At 43.2% G+C, this 21,069-nt stretch overlaps 1 protein-coding gene across 4 annotated transcripts in view; it reads left to right on the top strand.

Moving 5' to 3' along the window:
• agap3 (ArfGAP with GTPase domain, ankyrin repeat and PH domain 3) overlaps positions 1-21,069 on the top strand; it is a gene marked incomplete at its 5' end in the record, with an annotated part of 324,184 nt that overhangs the window by 295,214 nt on the left and 7,901 nt on the right. For all 4 annotated transcript variants that reach the window (XM_084327289.1, XM_084327290.1, XM_084327288.1 and 1 more), the window contains 3 exons: positions 4,842-4,996; positions 5,767-5,857; positions 8,826-9,048. In XM_084327289.1, the coding sequence (XP_084183415.1) occupies positions 4,842-4,996; positions 5,767-5,857; positions 8,826-9,048 (469 nt within the window). The remainder of the gene's footprint in view (positions 1-4,841; positions 4,997-5,766; positions 5,858-8,825; positions 9,049-21,069) is intronic.

Below are 21,069 nucleotides of genomic sequence, written 5' to 3'. Positions count from 1 at the left end.
GTACTGTAGGTGTACGAAAACCGGAATGCTTCCGATACCAAAATCCAATGCAGTTATCTGCTTCTAGAGATTATGCAGATCCTGATTCTTGATACCCAGTAAATATACTATAAGGTATTTTTAATAGACGTCTTGTTCATCATTATATTTTCCATACCTATAAGGTAATATCCATTGCTGCAAGGCATGTTGTTTATTAAGTGCTCTTTTATTGTTGCTAGAAGCCGTCCTGTGTCTGCTGAACATCATCTGTAACTGAAAGGTTCTCAAACTGCTTTATGATCCATGTAAATGGCGGACAAACGGGAGATGTCTTCCTCTAACTGCGCCTGCCTCTTCACGACTCCATGGCCATTACACTATCATTTCCTTTTTATTGTACCATGTTAATTAAGGCAAATCATATTTCCCCCATTCTTCACAGTTGGCTCCCCCATTGGCTTTAGATCGCGTTCCTTCACGTCCGCCCACCGGCCTATCTAAGTTATGTTAATTCGGTTCTAATTGGCTTGGAACTTGTTGATTTTTGTAGCTGGTAGATAGACGTGGTCCTGTGTGTAAATGCTGGTGTTAACGGTGACGGGGGGGGGGGGGGGGGTCCCTCCTCTGTTAGCCATGTGCTAACCGCGACCGTTGGGTAGCATCAGGAGCGCTGGCGGTCCTCTCGCAAGCTCATCACAGCAGCTGCCTCTAAGATAGCGGTGATGTACCTCGGCATGTTGTTCACGCTCATATTTATTGTCTTAGAGGAGGACACTTTGACCCTAATTGTCATGGTTACATGGAACCGAATTACTTTGGCTTATGCCGGGTGGAATTGCCCACTCCGCTGACGGCATTAAAAAGCAATATGGGTGTAGCTGCAGGTAATGACACTATTCTGGTGTCACTATGGCACAGTGGTTGATGCCACTGCTATTATGTAGAGTCTGAACGCAGGGTGCATACTGTACTGTATATGGTCAGGTTTTCTGCCTCCTTATGTGTGTACTGCATATGATCAGTGTTTCTGCCTCCTTATGTGTGTACTGCATATGATCAGTGTTTCTGCCTCCTTATGTGTGTACTGCATTTGATCAGTGTCTCTGCCTCCTTATGTGTGTACAGTACTATATATGGTCAGTATTTCTGCTTCTTTATGTGTGTACAGTACTATATATGGTCAGTATTTCTGCTTCCTTATGTGTGTAGTGTACAGTACTGTATATGGTCAGTATTTCTGCCTTATGTGTGTACTGCATATGATCAGTGTTTCTGCCTCCTTATGTGTGTACTGTATATGTTCACCGTTTCTGCCTCCTTACGTGTGTACTGTATATGGTCAGTGTTTCTGCGTCCTTATGTGTTTAAGCATTACATCACACGCAGGAGTGGTTTGTGACCAATAAACCATGCCTAGGGGTGGTTGTTAGGCCCGAGGCGCAGCCGAGGGTCGTTAGACCCCCCTAGGCATGGTTTATTGGTCACAAATCACGACTGCACGTGGTGTAAAGCTTTTATACAACTGCCAGATTCATCCAACCTTATTTCTATACAATAAACACACATTAATCGAAGATTTATTGAAAAAACCATCCGCCAGAAAAAGTTGTTCCCACAACTCCATGTGGAAGCAGCTTGAAGTGCATCCAACCAAACTAACACATCCAACTGTGTATTATTGGAATGATTGAGAGAAGTTGCCTCATGTGGAAGCAGCTTGAAGTGCATCCAACCAACTAACACATCCAACTGTGTATTATTGGAATGATTGATTGAAAATTTATTAAAACGTTTTCTTTGCCCTATAGGAAAAAAACGTTTTCTTCGCCCTATTTTTTTATTTATTTCTTTTAGCCTAAACTTAACCAGTTGGAAACCAGGGGTACAGTAATAAAATTAGCAATCAACCAATCAATCAATTCAATAGACCATGCTCACTTAAAACAGCGCTGCTTCTCTCTCAGTCTGACTCCCCCGCTGTTGCAGACAGGAGTGTGTGTGTGTGTGTGCGTGTGTGTGTGTGTGTGTGTCACAGTGTGTGTGTGCGTGTGTGTGTGTATGTGTGTGTGTGTGTGTGTGTGTGTGTGTATGTGTGTGTGTGTTTGTGGGTACGCCAGCGTCGGACAGTGAGAGAGAACGCTGCAGTCAGTAGAAAGTAGGAAGGAAGAAATGTAAATCAATCAATTAATCTATCAATCAATCCGCGATTTTTCTTTTGTTCTAGATTGAGTCAAGACCCATCAATTACATCATCCAACATTGTTTAAAGGACTAACACATTCCCCTTGACAGAATCGCTTCATATTTAGTCGTTATGGTGCTTTCAACATAACCATTTGTTGTCCGCGATCTTGTTTTCTCCCGGAGTGAGCCGGGGAGGGTTATGTGATTCGGTTGTGGGCGGGTCCTGAGCCCAGGACCGTGGATTGTTGCCAATAAAGACGTGTGAATGGCCAATCAGAATCGAGAAATTTGCATGCCGTTGTATAAGACTGTGTACAGCACTGTATATGGTCAATATTTCTGCTTCCTTATGTGTGTAAAGTACTGTATATGATCAGTGTTTCTGCCTCCGTATGTGTGTACTGCATATGATCAGTATTTCTGCTTCCTTATGTGTGTACAGTACTGTATATGGTCAGTATTTCTGCTTCCTTATGGGTGTACTGTATATGATCAGTATTTCTGCTTCCTTATGTGTTCAGTACTGTATACGATCAGTGTTATGTGTGTACAGTATGTGTTGCTTGTGCCTTCCTACGCATGGAGAATTAGATTTGTTTTCCCTTGTACACTCATCACTTTAAGAAATCAGCCATCCGTTGCTTTTTTAATCTCCATAATGAAAGTGTTTTAATGCCTCCAATTTATTGCCTGGCCAGCCAACAGAATAATTAGCTTTGTTCAGGTTTAAAAAAAGATGAAAACACTTGAGTCTAAGGAGAGCCAAAAAAAACAAATTGTTTTTGAAGGAATATTGAGGGTATGTCAAACTAGACGGAAGCCATTTTTATTCACTCTAAAAGTATCAAAATGGTTTTTTCAAGAATAAAATTCAAGGTCATTGACATTCTTTCACATTATTTTTGTCTTTTCGCAATCTTAATTATCTTGTTATATCATGGTCCTCCAATTTCAGCACTTGACTTTAATCATAAGCATTATATTATATATATATATATATATATATATATATATATATATATATATATATATATATATATATATATATATACCTGTATATAAAATATTATATCTCTACTAGCGCCTTGTGAAAACCACACCTACATGAAGGCACTTTCACCATAGGTCTAAATAAAGAGGCTCCCAGGTCTGTATTGATTCTCTGTGACCTGTAGTCGATTTCACAAACTAAATCAGATAATTAAAGTTGGTGTCAAGCTAATTGGATTATTGCTTTCCCCCTGAAGAGAGAGTCCTCCACCGAAGCATAGGGAGGGCTACATTAGTAGCGTCTGTCAGACATCTGTCATGTGACAGCCCTGTGTCACCAGGTGGACTGCGGCCGCCACTTCCACCAAGGAGGCTGAATTGATTTGAAGTATAAATCGTAGTAATCTCTCTGATGATGACACAACCTTTCTGGTAACCTTAGCACCACATGAAATTACCATTATGTTACGACTAGATATTTTGGAAAACTTGACATTCTTGATGATAACTCAATGCTCCACAATTCGAAAATGGAATTCCGGGGGAAACGTTTTGAAAGAATTCACACTTCAAACGTGTTTCTCGCAATTTCCCCACATACAGATTGGATCTTGGCTGGATTTCTCTGATTTATATAATGCTGTCTGGACACACTATAGCTATCAGTACTCTTAATCAGAAATAATCCAGAGCTTTTGAGTGCTGAAATAGATCAGATGACCCACCGGTCTTGGCACACACTTGATACAGTGTATAGTGTAGGAGAAGCCATTCCCCCTGTGTCTGCTCGCCTCCAGTGCTCCGAACATGGTTTATGCAAATTAGCCCGCTATTTGCATAGACATAATTAGGTAATTACAAATCGTTTGGCTATGAGCTCAAGCATGTGCAGAAAGCGGAGATGTTACATCAGTCACAATGTACTGTAGTGAGGTAATGAATTGCTTCTGAACAGCAGTAGCATTATGGCATGTGTTAAAGCATATGTTATGTCAGACCTCTCGCTCTAGATGACAGCTGACATTTTCATAAGGTTTTGCTTTAATCTGAACAGTGAATTATAGAAACAATGCGCAACCTGTGGAAAATCTAATCGAATCCAATAGGCTTCCAACTGGAGTAACACTTTCTTTAAGGACAATTCTATTATAAACAGAAATACCTTTAGGCTTATATTTTTCATGTGTAGATTTCATTGACAATTAAATCAAGCAAAAAATAAAGGGATTAATCTGGTTTCAGGTGGTCTATTTGTCTCATTCAGGGCCTTCATGTAGATTCAAAGTCCTGAACATTTTCTGATGCAAAAATAAAGAAATAACCATCAATTTAAGTCGTATTATTATTATTAGTATTAAAAACAAAATAAGAAATCAAAACCAACTAAAGAAATGAATCCACATTTTTGTAGCTAATCGTAGTCTGTTTTCATTATGCGTGTTGGTCATTATTTTCAAGTGTACACAATTGGTGTCAACAAGGGTGCCCTGCTGCTCTCAGGGCTGGCTTCACTGGGAATTATTGTGTAGAAAATTACAGCTTCAAAAACACTTGAAAACATTCAGCCTGGGGAAAAGCCAAGGCATATTTGCGTGTGCTTCATGATTTGTTCTCAAGTAGCCTCTGCGTCTTGTTTGGCCTACTTATACCATATTACAATACCATTTTTTATTTGCGTTTTCCAGAGCAAGAGGACTCCTTCGAGTTCGTCATTGTGTCACTGACGGGCCAGACATGGAACTTCGAGGCGTCGACATTCGAGGAGCGGGAGCTGTGGGTCCAGGCCGTGGAGAGCCAGATCTTCGCTAGTCTGCAGTCGTGTGAGAGCATGAAGAACAAGGTGGGCCATGAACCAACAATAACAACAACAATATATCAGAAAACTGAAAGGAAAAAAAGAAATGTGTGATATTGCAGCCCCAACCACAGCATCCCCAGCTTCCTCCAATCCTGGTGTCTCATTTACATTTCTCTCTGTTCTTTCCTTCTATCTCTCCCTCCCTCACCCCTCCTAACCCTCTCCAAGCTTGTCATGTGGGAGGTTGTCAGGCAGGTGCAGACAGTGCAGGGTGGGGGATCTCTTATTAAAACTGACAGACATCAGAGCGAGAACACGGCCTGTGTCAGTACACTGGGGAGACTCATTTTAATATTCATATTCTTTCTCTCTCTCTCTCTCTCTCTCTCTCTCTCTCTCTCTCTCTCTCTCTCTCTCTCTCTCTCTCTCTCTCTCTCTCTCTCTCTAATGTTCTGTTCTTTTGGCAGGTGAATGATGCATGTTCTTCATTGTATGCATTGGATTATACCATAGACCTAGAAGAGCCACTTTCTCTCACTGTCTTTCTCTTTCTGTATCTCCCTCCCTCATCACCTGTCTCTGATTCTTCCTCTCTCTCTGTATTTATCTCCCTCTCACTCTGACTCTCACCGCATATCTCTCTTGCTCCCCGTCCCCCTCTCTCTCTCTCTCCCTCTCCCCCCCCCCCCCCCCCCCCTTGTCCTGGAAAGCCCTTTTTCCTATCCTCTTCTCCTCACTTGTCTGTAATCCCTTCTCTTACCCTCGTAATGAATCCCTTCACCCGCTGACTTTTTCCCCTTGATTTCTTCCAGTCTCGGTTGGGCAGTCAAAGTGACGCGGTGGCCATCCAGTCTATAAGGAACGTGAGAGGGAACAGCTTCTGTGTGGACTGTGATGCACCCAGTGAGTATATAACTCCACAGAGTCAGGTCTCAGAGCTGGTTTGTATAATACTTCTCCACGACACCACTGGTTTATATAATACTTCTCCACGACACCAGAGTCAAGTCAGAACTGGTTTATATAATACTTCTCCACAACACCAGAGTCAGGTCTCAGAGCTGGTTTATATAATACTTCTCCATGACACCACTGGTTTATATAATACTTCTCCACAACACCAGAGTCAGGTCTCAGAGCTGGTTTATATAATACTTCTCCATGACACCACTGGTTTATATAATACTTCTCCACAACACCAGAGTCAGGTCTCAGAGCTGGTTTATATAATACTTCTCCACGACACCAGAGTCAAGTCAGAGCTGGTTTATATAATACTTCTCCACGACACCAGAGTCAAGTCAGAACTGGTTTATATAATACTTCTCCACGACACCAGAGTCAGGTCTCAGAGCTGGTTTATATAATACTTCTCCACGACACCAGAGTCAAGTCAGAGCTGGTTTATATAATACTTCTCCACGACACCAGAGTCAAGTCAGAGCTGGTTTATATAATACTTCTCCACGACACCAGAGTCAAGTCAGAGCTGGTTTATATAATACTTCTCCACGACACCACTGGTTTATATAATACTTCTCCACGACACCAGAGTCAAGTCAGAGCTGGTTTATATAATACTTCTCCACGACACCACTGGTTTATATAATACTTCTCCACGACACCAGAGTCAAGTCTCAGAGCGGTTTGATTGCTATGTGCTGCAGTATGTGGACGGATGCTGTAGCAACCCTCTTAGGCCAATCACTGCTCCCCCAAGTTTTGTCAAAATCGTACCAGCAGTGTCTTGAGATGTTCCTCTAGATCAGGGGTTCTGACTTTTCAAACATTTTTATACCACAACCCCATTTTATTTAGAATTTCTTTTGGCGACCCCACACTTAATGTATTGCGTAATTTCTACGTGGAATTAAGGAATATCAAAATAAAAGCACACGTTGTTGAACTAGATCATGCATATTTTATATATTACCTTTAAATACTTCTTAAAGGTCAGTGAAGTCCACGACCACAACACCAGAGGGAGTTCCACAAATCACGTTCAACCCAGATTCGGCTCAAACAAGGGACTAAACACGTTTAGCAATTATGCCACAATAATGTGGAACGCCCTACCCACAGCCGTAAAGGAATGTGAATCCCTACCCTCCTTCAAAACCACTCTCAAAGAGCACCTACGGGTGGCTACAATTAGAAACTGGCCCCGGTAAATGTAAAAATTACCCCACCCATCCAACCCCCTCCAATGTACAGTTTCTTCCCCTTCGGATGTATATATAATATATATATATATTTTTGTATCTACTTTTTCTCCCCATTTTCTATTTTTCTCCCTTCCCCAATTTCGTATTGTCCAATTCTACCCTCCCCTGTCTCGAACGTTGTTAGGCCATGCCTCCCACAAGCCGGCTGCAATGTGGACAAAGCCTTGCATTACGTGTCCCCTCCGGTACTCGAGGAGGCAGCCGTCGCATCTTTTCACCTGCACAGCGCGATCTCTCAGTGGCGAGGGTCTGCATGGGAGGGACACGTCGCCCTCGTTGCTTCCTGATTCTACTGCGCAGGCGCACCAACCGACCTGTAGGAGTCGCTGTCCACAACGTCCGATCCCCACCCACCAGCTTTCCCACCCTCTAACACTGCCAATTGTATTAGTATGAACGACCAGCCAAGCTGGTAGCAATGCTGAGAACTGGGCTCGAACCCAGCATCTTCTGCATTGGTGGCGAGCGCCTTGCCCACTGCGCCACCTAGCCGCCCTATGTATATATATTTTTTTATGATCTCTTTTTCGTACACAGTTCCGTATTTTTGTATGTCATAAATGTCTTGATGAATTGAAAATGGAGGACCCTTATGTAAACAAGACGAAAGTCTTTTGCTGGTCTTCATCATCTTAGCAGTTGTTAGTATTGAGCTGTACTGTATTGTACCCATTCTGCAATCTGTTAATAAAGTTATCAATCAATCAATCAATTTATTAGAACATTTTATTACAGCATTATTATCAATACACATTTATAAAACTAGGCATTTTTAGCCAAAATATGTTGCCAGAACATTAAAAAATATATATATACCGGTATATATCCTTTTTTTTATATATATATGTAACGGTTGTGACAACGTCACCTTAAACTTCGATGCCCCGAGTGGGAGTCGAACCCCGGTCTCCCACACCGCGGGCAGCAACACAGACCGCTATACCAAGAGGTGAATTAACTTCTAAGTAATGGGTCTATGCGTCTTTTGAGGATGTGAGAGTGAGTTTAACCCATAGCACCGCTACTCACCCCAGCCCTTCTTGACTGCGCTTCACGATACCATCCGTTACATATATATATATTTTTTTTTATTATATATTTTTGGCCAATGCGCCAAAAATCTACCCACGACCACCCTTTGGGTCGCGACCCGTAGTTTGAGAACCACTGCTCTAGATGGATAATTACCGGTAGACGCATATACCCAAAAGATTTTTTCAAGTATTAGGAACGGAGTGTAAAACCAAACGGTAAAGATCACAAGGTGTTTACATGCCTCTATAGCCTGGCTTATATTATAAATTAGGGCAACCTAAATTATCCATTGAGACCTAAATAAATGGTTGAATGAATGAATGAATATTGGCATAACCACACAGTCATATTAATGGTTGAGCTTACCACGGCCACAACGGCATGTGGTGTTTACATGAGTCAATTCAAAGACGGAGTACTCAACTATCCTGAATGATACTGGAATATTTATGTACATGTAAACAACCTTATACATCATCTAACTCGACCCTTTTTGTTTTGTAAGTGTTAAAAGTGGGTTGATCGCCAGTACAAATCAATCGCAGTACCCCCAGTTCACTTCTCTTAATTTGTTTTCCCCCCAATCTTCTCTCACCCTCTCTACCGTCCAGGCCCGGACTGGGCGAGCTTGAACCTGGGGGCCCTCATCTGTATAGAGTGCTCAGGGATCCACAGGAACCTGGGGACCCACCTGTCACGCGTCCGCTCCCTGGACCTGGACGACTGGCCGGTGGAGCTCAGCATGGTGATGATGGCCGTGGGGAACAGCATGGCTAACAGCGTGTGGGAGGGAGCCTTGGAAGACTACACTAAACCCGGCTCCGACTGCAGCAGGTTAGTGTCAATGAAAGAGAAAAACCTGCTGGGTGATGCAGAAACAATGTCTCCCATCCCCCAATATACGTAGTCATTATGCCAATTGCGCTGCCCCTACTGTCGCTCTGGGGAGGGTGTAGAACTACCACATCCCTCTTCCCATTCATGTGGAGTTGCCAGCCGCCTCTTTTCACCTGGCTGACTCCAGCTAGGAGTTTCACTGGGAGAGCGTAACGCATGCAGAGGTTCACGCTATCTCCCCCTAGATCCCCTCCCCGCTGAACAGGCGACCAGTAGGAGTCGCTAATGCAACGACCATGATTCGTACCCCACCGACTTTCCCACCCAGCGAACACTGCCGATTGTGTTCGTTTGCCTGACCAAGCCGGACGTACCGCTACCGGCCCTGCCAGCTGCGGCGGTAGGCGAGTGCTTAGACCTCCACGCACTACCCACAGTCTGTCCCTCTTCTGTCATCACTTTAAACCCATCATTCAGGACCACGGTGTCTTGTGTGACATCATTTTGCACCTAGGTGATAAATGCCCTGACTAGCTCCAAGTAAATAAAGTCAGTCACTTGGCATATCGGTGCTATTCATGAAAAAAGAGTTGATAACCCGAGAGGAACCAGTTCCTTTGGTCCAGCAAGATTCTAACAAACCAGACTTATATGATTCTTGATCTGAAAATGTATATGGAAATGATCTTACCGTCTGACAGGTAGAGTGAATGTATTCCAATTATTTAGCAGAATGTAACCACTGTGTCAACAAAGGGCTAGTGTTAGGTGTTGTGGACAAATGACTCACATCCTGGTGCATACTTCACACTGTAAGGGTACATTTGAAACCTTGGACCCAAATACACACCCATTGTCCCATATAACCATAGTCCCATTTGAGTGCCATATACGCAGTGATTTAACAAAATTGTAGCCACTTAAAATGACCATAGGAGGGTTTTGGGGAACAAGCAAAAGTACATTTCCACACGCTAAACTTCTATTCCCCAGATCGTATCTCATCCTTAGCCCACACCACCCATGTCCGCTCCCTGTCCACCGAGGCTCACGGATCTAGTAGTTGGGATTGTTTATCTCTTGGTGACAGGCGAGGCCTAGCGTCCCCGTCTGACTAATGACCTGCTGTGTGGCTGTGCAGGTAATTAAGCGCACCATTATGGTCAAAGCCCACCCCAGGGGGCCCGGCCCTCAGGCCCCACCCTGCCCTGTCACGTATCCATCACACAGCGTCTGGTCATCACTCTGACTGTCACAGCAGAGACAGGTCTGTAGGGTGTCCCTGGTGGCATCGGACCCCGGTTATGTCTGTTGAAGTCTAAACGCTTCATATAAGTCTAATGTGCTATTTAAAGGCCCAATCAGTGATCCAAATGCAAACAAATGGGTAACCCCACCACCAAAGAAAATAAGAAATTAGACTAAAATGTATTGTCATTTTACAGCACATGTACAGTACAATGAAGAGAGGTTTGGCATCCACCCAGAGTGCAAATGCAACAGTAAAGTGCAATGGTAATATACAATGTACAGGTGATTTAAACTGGGTATAAAATATATCAATTAGTACACCTGAGTAATAGTGCTAATCAGATGTATGTACATAGTTGTAGTATCAATATTTTGTAGTATTATGCCGTGATACAGGTATAGTAACACTATACACTATACACATGACACTATGGTAGTAAGTCATACTGGCCAGCAGTGTAACTAGTAAAAGTAGGTAAGGGATATGTATAGATATAGTATCTACAGATATGCAAAGAAATATTATATGCAGGTATGTGACAGATGTGGATAGATATATATATATATGGTAAGAATTAGGGGTGTAAAGGTACGCGTATCCGTACCGAACCGAACCATTTCAGTGTGTACCGTACCGTACAGAATGGCTGTGTAGTGTACCGAACGAATACAGCGGTATGTTAACCACTAATGACCGCCCACCGGGGGGCTGTTTTTTTTCACAATCTAATATAATAATAAAAAAAAATATTTTATTTTACAAGTCGATTATTAATTTCAATATAGAATATTCGTTGAGAGCCCTACAAATACAATTAGTTACTGCACACTACATCACCCCTGAGTGGAACATGGAAAGCCAAACCTTCCCCCACTGTACCGAAAACCCGTACCGAACTGTGACTTCAAAACCGAGGTACGTACCGTACCGTGGTTTTTGTGTACCGTTACACCCCTAGTAGGTATATAGAATGATTATATACAGGTGTATTCAGACAGATATGGATATATATATGCCGTGAATATAAATGTATGTATGTATGTATATGTGTATATATATATATATATATATATACATATATTAGAGGTGGGCATAGATTAATGCATTCAAAATATGTGTGTTCTACCCAAATAATGACCAGAAGTAAGTCCTTACATTTTCTTTCCTTCTTACGTTTCTCAGGCCAGGTGGCCCATTACACCATGAGCCCATCTCCCGTTTCCAAAATGCATTACAGACTGTTTGAAAAAGCTGTTTTGCTATGATAATTGGTAATACTTATAATAATAATGTTCAATAAGATGTACTTGTGTTTAATAAATTGTTTTACAATTTATATCCTCTAATATTGGACGGGTCTTGTATTTACCTCAGCTGCAAAGAGCACCAGGCCTTTATTAGAGAGAGGCTTATATAAGAGGCAGGCCTTATTTTCAAAAAATGACACTCATGGACATAATCCATTACATTTTTTAATACGTACATTGTCTGTCTACATTTATTTAGACTAACATCGGTATTTAAATATTGAGTGCAGTTGAGTAATTGTGAAACTGTGGTGGATTAACGTAACTCACATACTGAAGTTGGAACTGTCTATACTAGGTTGCGGGGCCCGCACGGACCATTTTGCGTGTGGTACCTTCTCGACTTTACCTGAGTCGAATCGAGTTAACAATACATGCAGGCAATAGCATCATGATCTGTAATGTCAACTGGACAATGCCAGCCCTGCCTGCCAACGCTATATAGATAGCGAACGTTAACTAGCGTTTGCAAACGAAGCCAACGTCATCCAGCCGACACCACAGATCTAGCTATGATGACAACGTTAGCTAACGCTAACGCCAACGTTAATGTAGTCAGTGTAGCGGGAACGGTAGAGAAAGGCAGCACTTAATTTGCATTGGCAAGAGTTTATCTCATTCTATATCACAGCACGAAAAAGAAATAAAAAAAAATTATAAGAGGCCCGTCCTCTATTTGAATACCCTCCACTATTAGAGGATTTATGGTACATCAGCTAATGTAATTGGCTCCCAGACCCAACTTTGAGAATAGATTAACGGCGGTAATTATTTTATCGCACAATAAAAGTCCGCCGTTAGCTTAGCCCGGTAACGGTGTTACCATATGTATATGTTATATACAGCACTATTGTACATGCTATCATACAGAGTTATATAGGTAGACTATAGTATCAGGTAGGTAGTTATGATTATTATGATGACTATGATTACAGTGTAGGGCAGTTGTAGACCGTGAAGGCGGTAGGTAGGTAACAGAGCCTACCCCAGGGGTCGGCAACCTGCGGCCTCGAGGCCACATGCGGCTCTTTAGCCAATCAGCTGCGGCTCCCTGGCCCAAAAAAAAAAAAAAAAAAAAAAATTTACTTTTTTTGTCTCTTATTTTGGAGATCGATGTCATACTGTGACACTGAAATGAAAAAATATTTCATCAACTAAGATATTTAGTCTTGGCTTGCCTGTATGCCTGATATGTGGTGCAAAATTTGCGAACAACGAAAAATGTACTTTTAATTTTATAGATTTTCCACAAATAAGGGAAGGACTCTAATAGAGCTGCATAGTTCAGGGTTTTATTTCAAAGTAGGTCTACAGATGTCAGTGTTTTTTCTCCTTTTCTGTGTTTTATTTCAAAGTAGGTCTACACATGGTAGTCTTTTTTCAAAGTGGACTACTTTTTATTTGATAAATGTTCCACAAATAAGGGAAGGACTCAAATATACCTGAATAGTTCAGGGTTTTATTTCAGTCGGTCTACAGACACCAGTGTTTTGTCTCCTCTTCTGTGTTTTATTAAAAAATAGGTCTACACAGCCAGTATTTTTTCTCCTCTTCATAAGAGTTTGAGGTTTTCCTTTGTTATAACAGGTAAAAACAGCAATTAAAAAGTCAAAATTTTTCTTTTTGTTGCTTTATAATCCCATTAATGCAACAAACTGTGTGCTATAAGTATAAAGTATAATAAATCGCAAATTACTTTGGGTATGCAATTGTCAGGCATTTTATGCTAAATGTGGGGTATGCTTAGGGATATATAAAATGTTATACGCTGTGTTATCTTCATTTTAAGGGTAAATAGGTTGTGCGGCTCCCTGAGCATTTTATTTTGTGGGACGGGGGAAAAGTGGCTCTTTTGATACTAAAGGTTGCTGACCCCTGGCCTAGACTGTAGGCAATGGAGTCAGAGTTCAGAGTTGATATGGTATGGGGGGGGGGGGGGGGCTGTCATCGTGGCACAAAGTTCAGGGAGATGACAGCTGAGAAAGAAGTGGAATGGAAGTGGATAAGGACCAGCTAGCCTAGTGGTTGACCAAAAACACCTCTCCCAGTGTTTTAAGCTAGGCTAGTGGTCCTTATCCACTTCCATTGATTTGTGCTTGCAGACGGATAGCTTTCTACTGAATGCACAGAGAGGAAATTGGTATCTATCTTCTTGTCTGACTCTGGAGAAGGCGGTAAGCGCAATTCCCATAATGTTGCTGTGTTCCTTTAAGAATGTGCAATATACCCCACATTGATATGGTAAAAGAAAAACACATCTTTAAGCATGGAGAGCTCGAGTTGTCCTACGTTACTCTGTTAATGTTGCGTATATTGATGTGTTATACACCTAATTAGATGACTGAGTGATGATGCAACTTAAGAGTCGGGAAATGAGGGAATGTATTTTGATAGAAGCTATTTATTTTGCATGGTGTGAATATATCAGATATGATTTCCGCTGTACAAGAGTATTTCATCATCAAAATATAGTACTGTAGGGGTTTCATCAAAATATAGTACTGTAGGGGTTTCTTCAAAATACATTTTCTAGGTGTTATTCCTGTGTCTTGTCTGTTTGGTCTGTGATAGTGGATAGTGGATAACCAGAAAAAAGAAAGGCGTTTGCCAGGTAATCTGTGATGTCACAACAACATTGTATGGTTTGGGACATGGATTGAAACACTGAGACAAATGTCACGAGAGTTCACAAAGCTACTCCTTTATTCATTGACGGCTTCAGGATGTACATTGACACATTGAATTGTTTTGATTCTGTGGTTTCTAGCGTTGCAAGAGCGTTGTTTATGTCCACGTAACACTGACCGGGCTGTCTTCGGCTATCAAGCCGAAGGGGGGACCCTGATGTAAACAAGACGAAAGTCTTTCTCTGGTCTGCATCCCCTTAACAATTGTATGTACTGAGCTGTACTGTACTGTACCCATTCTGCAATCTGTTAATAAACTTTTCAATCAATCAATCAATCAAAAGCAGCATTCACCACCTTACACTTCTAAGTGAGGCGATAGACTTCATGACCACTTCCACCTGCTGTGTGTCTCATCTAGAGAGACCCTGAGCTCAGCTTTATCCCACCTCTTCCCACTTTCGCTTAGTTCTGAATTGAGTGATGGCCCACAGTTATTTATCGAATGGTATCCGGGCCAAAGTGCTCCACCATGGACTTGATGAAAGATTATCGATGTTGATTCCTCCCCCGCCTCTGTCAGTCAGTCCCACATCGCCCCGGGCAGGGAATGTTCTTCACTGTCAAGAGAGTCGGATCTTATCCTGCGAGCGCATCTCTGTTGTTTATTTATTTTTTTCTTTATTTTTCTCCTGTCAAATAAAACCCAGAATCTCATTAATAAGAGCATAACTAATTTTCAGAGGGAAAGCGGCAGCTGTAAACGTTGTGTATCATAATCGACGGTTATTGAAATCCCACTGATGTAATTATGTGCCGTTGTGGTGGTGGTGGGGTTTCTGTTTTTATCAGAAAAGAAGATGTTTGCGTCGGGTGGCGTAGCGGAGATTGCGCGCGTCACCAATGCAAGAGGCTGCGGTCTCGACTCCCGGAGTCAGCATTGCCTGCGGCTTGGGCCGATCGTCATACTAAGGGAAGTCGTGGGTGGTAATCTGGCGTTGTGGACAGCGACGCCTACAGGTCAGGTCTGGGCGCCTGCTCAGCAAAAGGCAGGAAATGGTGAAGGCAGCGTGACCTCCCACGCGTTACACTTCACCAATGAGAGTCCTTGCTGCCAGGTGAAAAGAGAGCCGCTGGCTGTCTCCGCATGTGTCGGAGGAAGCATGTGGTAGACTTCAGGGTTCCCTTGTACCGACCAGTAGGGGGAACATGCGCACAACGACCAGGTAGGGGAGGGGGGAATTGGCATAACGACATAATTGGAATGGGGAGAAAAAGCATAGAAAATCAGACGGAGAAAAATAGTATATATATAAAAAAAATAAAAATTAAAATAAGATGTTGCTATTTAATCATCTGGTTTCATGGTGTCTTTTATAGTAAGAGGGATGAAGAACACTGCTATCGCAGTAACCAACATTATTATTATTATGTTGTTTTCTTTCCTCTTCTTTTGCTGCAACCCATCACCCTATAGATCTCATATTATGCCTCGCCTTATTCCTGAAGGTTTATGATTTTAATTGTGTCACCGCGGTGACACGAAGCAGCTTCTTGATGGCACCTAGGCAGCCGGTGTGTACGGCTCCCGACTCCCACTAAACATTAGTGACACCTAATCTAAACGATTCAGTAACTACCTGAATATCAGCCCGGCCTCTGATTGAATGTCTCCTGCAAGACTAGTTTTGCCCTCCTCTTTTTGAGATTTAAGTTAAGATGCATTCATCCACAAGATTGGTTTAGCTTATGATATTCTGAATGGAATGAACACAATATATAGATTTGTCTTACACAGATGCACACAGAGACGCTGGAATTATTAGCGTACGTCAGACAGATTTCAGGCATTGTAATAGGACCCACATGTAAAACCCGCCTGTATACATGTCACCTGATCTCCGTTCCTTGTCTTCTACACACCAGGTATTAAGCAGGGCTGGCCTCTCTTATTCAGTTTGCTCATAGTTAGGGTTGGGCATCGTTTGGATTTGAACGATTCCGGTTCCGATTCTCCATTTCGATTCCTGTTCCAGAACCGGAAGTTAGGAACCGGTTCCTATTAGAACCAGTTCTCGGTGCCCAACCCTACTCATAGTTGACCTGGAAGACGGTGTTTGTACATTTGTTATTTTTTATGAGTCAGCAAAGTCCTCTGACTATTCGGCAAATAATTTCTTTGAAGTGGAGGACAGCCCTAATGTACGACTTAACAATAGAAGCAGAGGTCCGACTATAACAAGCAATGATGATATGAATCGGGGGGAGGGGGGGATCCTCTCTGTAAACATTAAGGATTATGTTTTAAAACACACCACAAATGGTGGTCAATCAATTGATTATCCTGCCACAAGTATGTCCCCTCCCATAAATCTACGGGAGCTGTTCGCCCTGGCCGATCTCTGCAGTCAGCATATTGGAAGGGAGTTGTTCTTTTAATTAGCGCCTGGCAGCCGTTGTGTTTCACACACCACCTCTAATTGCCTGGCACGCCCGTGATAGAAGGCTTCACAGACTATTTTGACGGGCAGAGAGTCGGGGAGGTCCAGCTAGCTTTAACCCCCGCTCCCTACCGACATACAGTACACACACACACATGCACACGCACACAGACTCAGACACGCACACTACACACACAAGCGCTTCTCATTTGGGGAGAGATGTCCTGGAGCCTAGACGGATGTGGAAGGCTATCGCTCACTGAAGGCGGCCTCTCACTGTCACCCTCTGTGGGTCTCTGTGCCGCCGGGGGCCACGGGCAGGTAATAGCTCTGATGAGAGCTCTCCACTTTGTTTCAGAAATAATTTGCCGCTCCTGCCGCCTGCAGGGGCTGCACGGTAATAAAAATGAATCACACCGCTAACCTCTCGTGGAGCCCGGGCGCCCCTCTTTAACTCACTCCACACCGGTCCTGGGTTCTAGACGCTAGAAACCCTGGTGGGTTCTTTTCGGTATGTCCTAATATGGATTTAGTTGAATTCGGTATGTTTATCCATGTGATGCCTTTGCCATGGTAACCCTTCTTGTCCACCACCGACCCAACACTGTGCCACGGCGGCCACTTTTGAGGTGCATCAGCTAAACGACCGTTCAAGAATGTCGACATGGAAGGATGATGACTGTTTTCAAGTTTCAAGTTTGTTTATTAATTATCACAATAAAATACACGTGCTTTACGGTGAAATGCTTGGTTCTGCCCCTGAGAGTGTGCTTCATACAGTAAAAAAGGTAAGTAAGTCAAAAGTAAGTAAAAAAAGTAAGTAAAGAGGAATATACAATATACATATATAAAATATACAGTACAATATACAATCTAGGTACAGTTAGAAATTAGTAAACAGTGAGGTACAATGCAGAAAATGAGGTACAAAACTTTGAGTTAAGGTGCAAATGCAAATGAGGTATGAATGTAGTGCAAATCTCTTTAATAATAGATCAATATAATGTAGTGTTAAAGTGCCTAAAGTGAGTTTTAAGGTGAGTGTTTGTTTAAAAGTGAGTGTGTGCATGTGGATGTGTGTGCAATGAGTGTAGATGATGGGTTGTTACATGGAGTCATTGAGCATCCTGATGGCCTGGGGATAGAAGCTCCTTCTGAGTCTCTCTGTACTGGCCATGAGTCCTATCAAATACATTCCTCTGGTTCTAAGCGCTGTTTTGGACGTACAGCACCAGTGCTGATGGCAGCGAGACACGGTGAGAGCCGCTCTGGGATCGGTCCGTAATGAGCCTGCCCGTCTCCGTCCCCACAATCGGTCCCCAAATCACTGAGCGAGGCTCCCAGGCTACTCACAGGTTAGGGGTGCTTGAACGCCAACTCTCTGAAGAGCCTTTAGAATAGCTGGCCTTGCCAGGAGCCCTGGTGGAGGTAGGGTAATTAATTTAGACAAATGAATGAGTGGGGGCCTCCCATCCTGTGCTCTCTCTCTCTTTCTCTCTCTCCTCACGGTCTCTCTCTCTCTCGCTCTCTCTCTCTCTCTCCTCTGAACAGGTCCTGCATTATTATTATTATCTCTCTCTCACGCTTCTCTCTCTCTCTCTCTCTCTCTCTCTCTCTCTCTCTCTCTCTCTCTCTCTCTCTCTCTCTCTCTCTCTCTCTCTCTCTCTCTCTCTCTCTCTCTCTCTCTCTCTCTCTCTCTCTAAATGAAAGCCACAGGTCATTAATTAGCCCTGTGTGGGTGACGTTGTGCCACAGTCACTAATTACCCACATGCCACAAGGTCTCAGAGCCAGGTAGGCATATGGACTGGTCTGATTTATCATTTTCAGCTCGCCGAAATCATTCGGCGATCATTCAGCAAAATATTCGATTTCAACGTTAAAATCATCATAAAATCTGTGTTGTGGAGAGAAAACTTCTTATAACTTTATATTTCATTAAAATGCTTTAAAGTTACTTCACACTTCAGATACAAAAATAAATGTGAAGAATTTGAAAAATAAAATAAAAAAAAAGTTAACATTTCGGGGTACTCAGACCGTCCTCTGCCTTAACTACAATTCATGACCTGAACATACCATGAAAGGGATTATACTCTGCGATCATTTCACTGTTACGTGAACAGGTTTTGAATGCGCGTATTGGTTTGGTTACAGTAGGCCACAGGCCTGCATGTGTAGCAGTGCGTGGGTTATTGTCCCCTCAGCTTTGTGTCTGTGAGGGGAGAGGGTCCGAGCAGGCAGGGGTTAACAGCGCGAGCGTTTAAGGGTGTTAGTCTTGCTGGCACAAGAACACAGCCACTCCATCATGAGGGGTCTGACAACCTCATTAATGTCACAATATATTCAACTCATCCTTCTGCCTAGGGCGCCCAGATGCTCTCCTACTGGCCGCTCTATAGAGCCATGGCTCAACAAAACAACCTTTGATTCTGGTCCGAAGCTATTACATCTGTCCACACACTCCACGTTCTGGAGGCACTAGTAGGGGGAAAAACAACAACCATCAATCGCTCCAGATATCAAAATGTTTGTCTTATTGGATTATTTTTACAGTTGTTATCCTTAGAGCAGAGGATGGTGTTTCTAAACTGTACCCTGTCGACCGTAGGGAGTCTTATTTAGCACTTTTACTGTGCCGTTCACTGTGTTGCTCTTTCATTTCTCGCCCCTAGCAACCTTTGAAGCTCTGGGGCCCAGCTTTCTTGTGTGTGTGTGTGTGTGTGTGTGTGTGTGTGTGTGTGTGTGTGTGTGTGTGTGTGTGTGTGTGTGTGTGTGTGTGTGTGTGTGTGTGTGTGTGTGTGTGTGTGTGTGTGTGTGTGTGTGTGTGTGTGTGTGTGTGTGTGTGTGTGTGTGTGTGTGTGTGTGTGTGTGTGTGTGTGTGTGTGTGTGTGTGTGTGTGTGTGTGTGTGTGTGTGTGTGTGTGTGTGTGTGTGTGTGTGTGTGTGTGTGTGTGTGTGTGTGTGTGTGTGTGTGTGTGTGTGTGTGTGTGTGTGTGTGTGTGTGTGTGTGTGTGTGTGTGTGTGTGTGTGTGTGTGTGTGTGTGTGTGTGTGTGTGTGTGTCCCACTTTTTAGTTTCTTTCTCTCTATATGTGGAAGTGAAGCTGTTGGCTGCATGGGAATCGGGGTCTCATACAAGTTGCCCACCCCCACTGTGTGGACCGTTTAGGCTGGTGAACCCCCCTCCTCCCGATTCTTCCCCCCAGTGCGTCTATTTGATGTGTCCGCAGTGAATTTCGAGGAGCGGGGAAGAGGAGGAGGAGCTGGGGAACCTTTTGATTGTTTAGGAGGACCAAGGATGTGTTTGAGAGATGGGGTAGTGGTGGCATAGACATCCTCCTCCTCCTCCTTCTCCTTCCTATGGACCAATGCGTCTTTATTGGAGGCGACCGGATTGGTCATTCTCTAGCTTGTCCAGCACTCTCCCCGCCCCCTCTGTCTCAGTTTCTCTTCCCCCCCTATAAATCCCCATTTGCCTTTGTCTTTCAGGCTTGACTAATTACCCTTGTTTGTTCCTCTTTATTTGAATGCAGTCATGTGTTCTTGACTTCGTGGGCCGGGTTTAGGAGAATCATTCCGCCATTTGCCACTTAATTAAGTCAGGGTCAAAATCCATTGCTCAACTCTGGAGTGAACCAACAGAAGCTCCTAATAGAATTATAAAAGGGGGGCCTTTTTCTCTTGAGGTTTTGCCTACTGTTTGGCGCCGCCATTATCTAGGAGTGTTGGTGTGCAGGCAAACAAAAGGGGGACACCAGCGACAACGGACGGGAAACCCTTCGGGGATTTGCATCACTGGTGTGTGTGTGTGTGTTGGTCTTTTTTAAAATGCATCTGATTCGATGGAGAGGAGGAAAAAAGAACAACGTTGAATCAGGAAGTAAATGAAGCATCAGTAATAACTCTGAATGACGGAGGAAGTTCATACCGAAGCAAACACCAGTTGTATTTAGTTCAAAGAGACAAAAGGCCAAGTTTTTTTTTATTGGGAATGTCGAGCCCCTGCAGTCCCCTAAGCAACAGAGGAATTTAGGACAAGTATGCGTGCGCACAGGGGTGGGGAAATTGCTGTCTTGTGTGTGCCTATGTGTGGACACTTGAGTGCATTTGCATTTGTGCATTGCGCGTGCACGCGCGCATGTGTGCTTTTGGAACTTGTGTGTGTGTAGAGCGTAACCATCGGTTTGATTTCCTGAATATCATCCCATGCTGAGAAAGTGCCCCCTCTTTTCTTCCCTACTCTCTCTCTCTCTCTCTCTCTCTCTCTCTCTCTCTCTCTCTCTCTCTCTTTGACATGCTAAATCTGCTGATTTTATTTTTCTTTCTCCTGTGGTGAGGAAGTGTCCTTTTCAAGGGTCTCAAGTTTTTCCCCCCTGACTGCTTAAAGCCCTA

The sequence above is a fragment of the Notolepis coatsorum genome (genome assembly GCF_963971535.1).
Source record: "Notolepis coatsorum genome assembly, chromosome: 13".
NCBI classification, from domain to species: Eukaryota; Metazoa; Chordata; class Actinopteri; order Aulopiformes; family Paralepididae; genus Notolepis; species Notolepis coatsorum.
The sequence above is the reverse complement of the archived record's forward strand: the minus strand, read 5'-3'. Positions and strand labels throughout refer to the sequence as shown.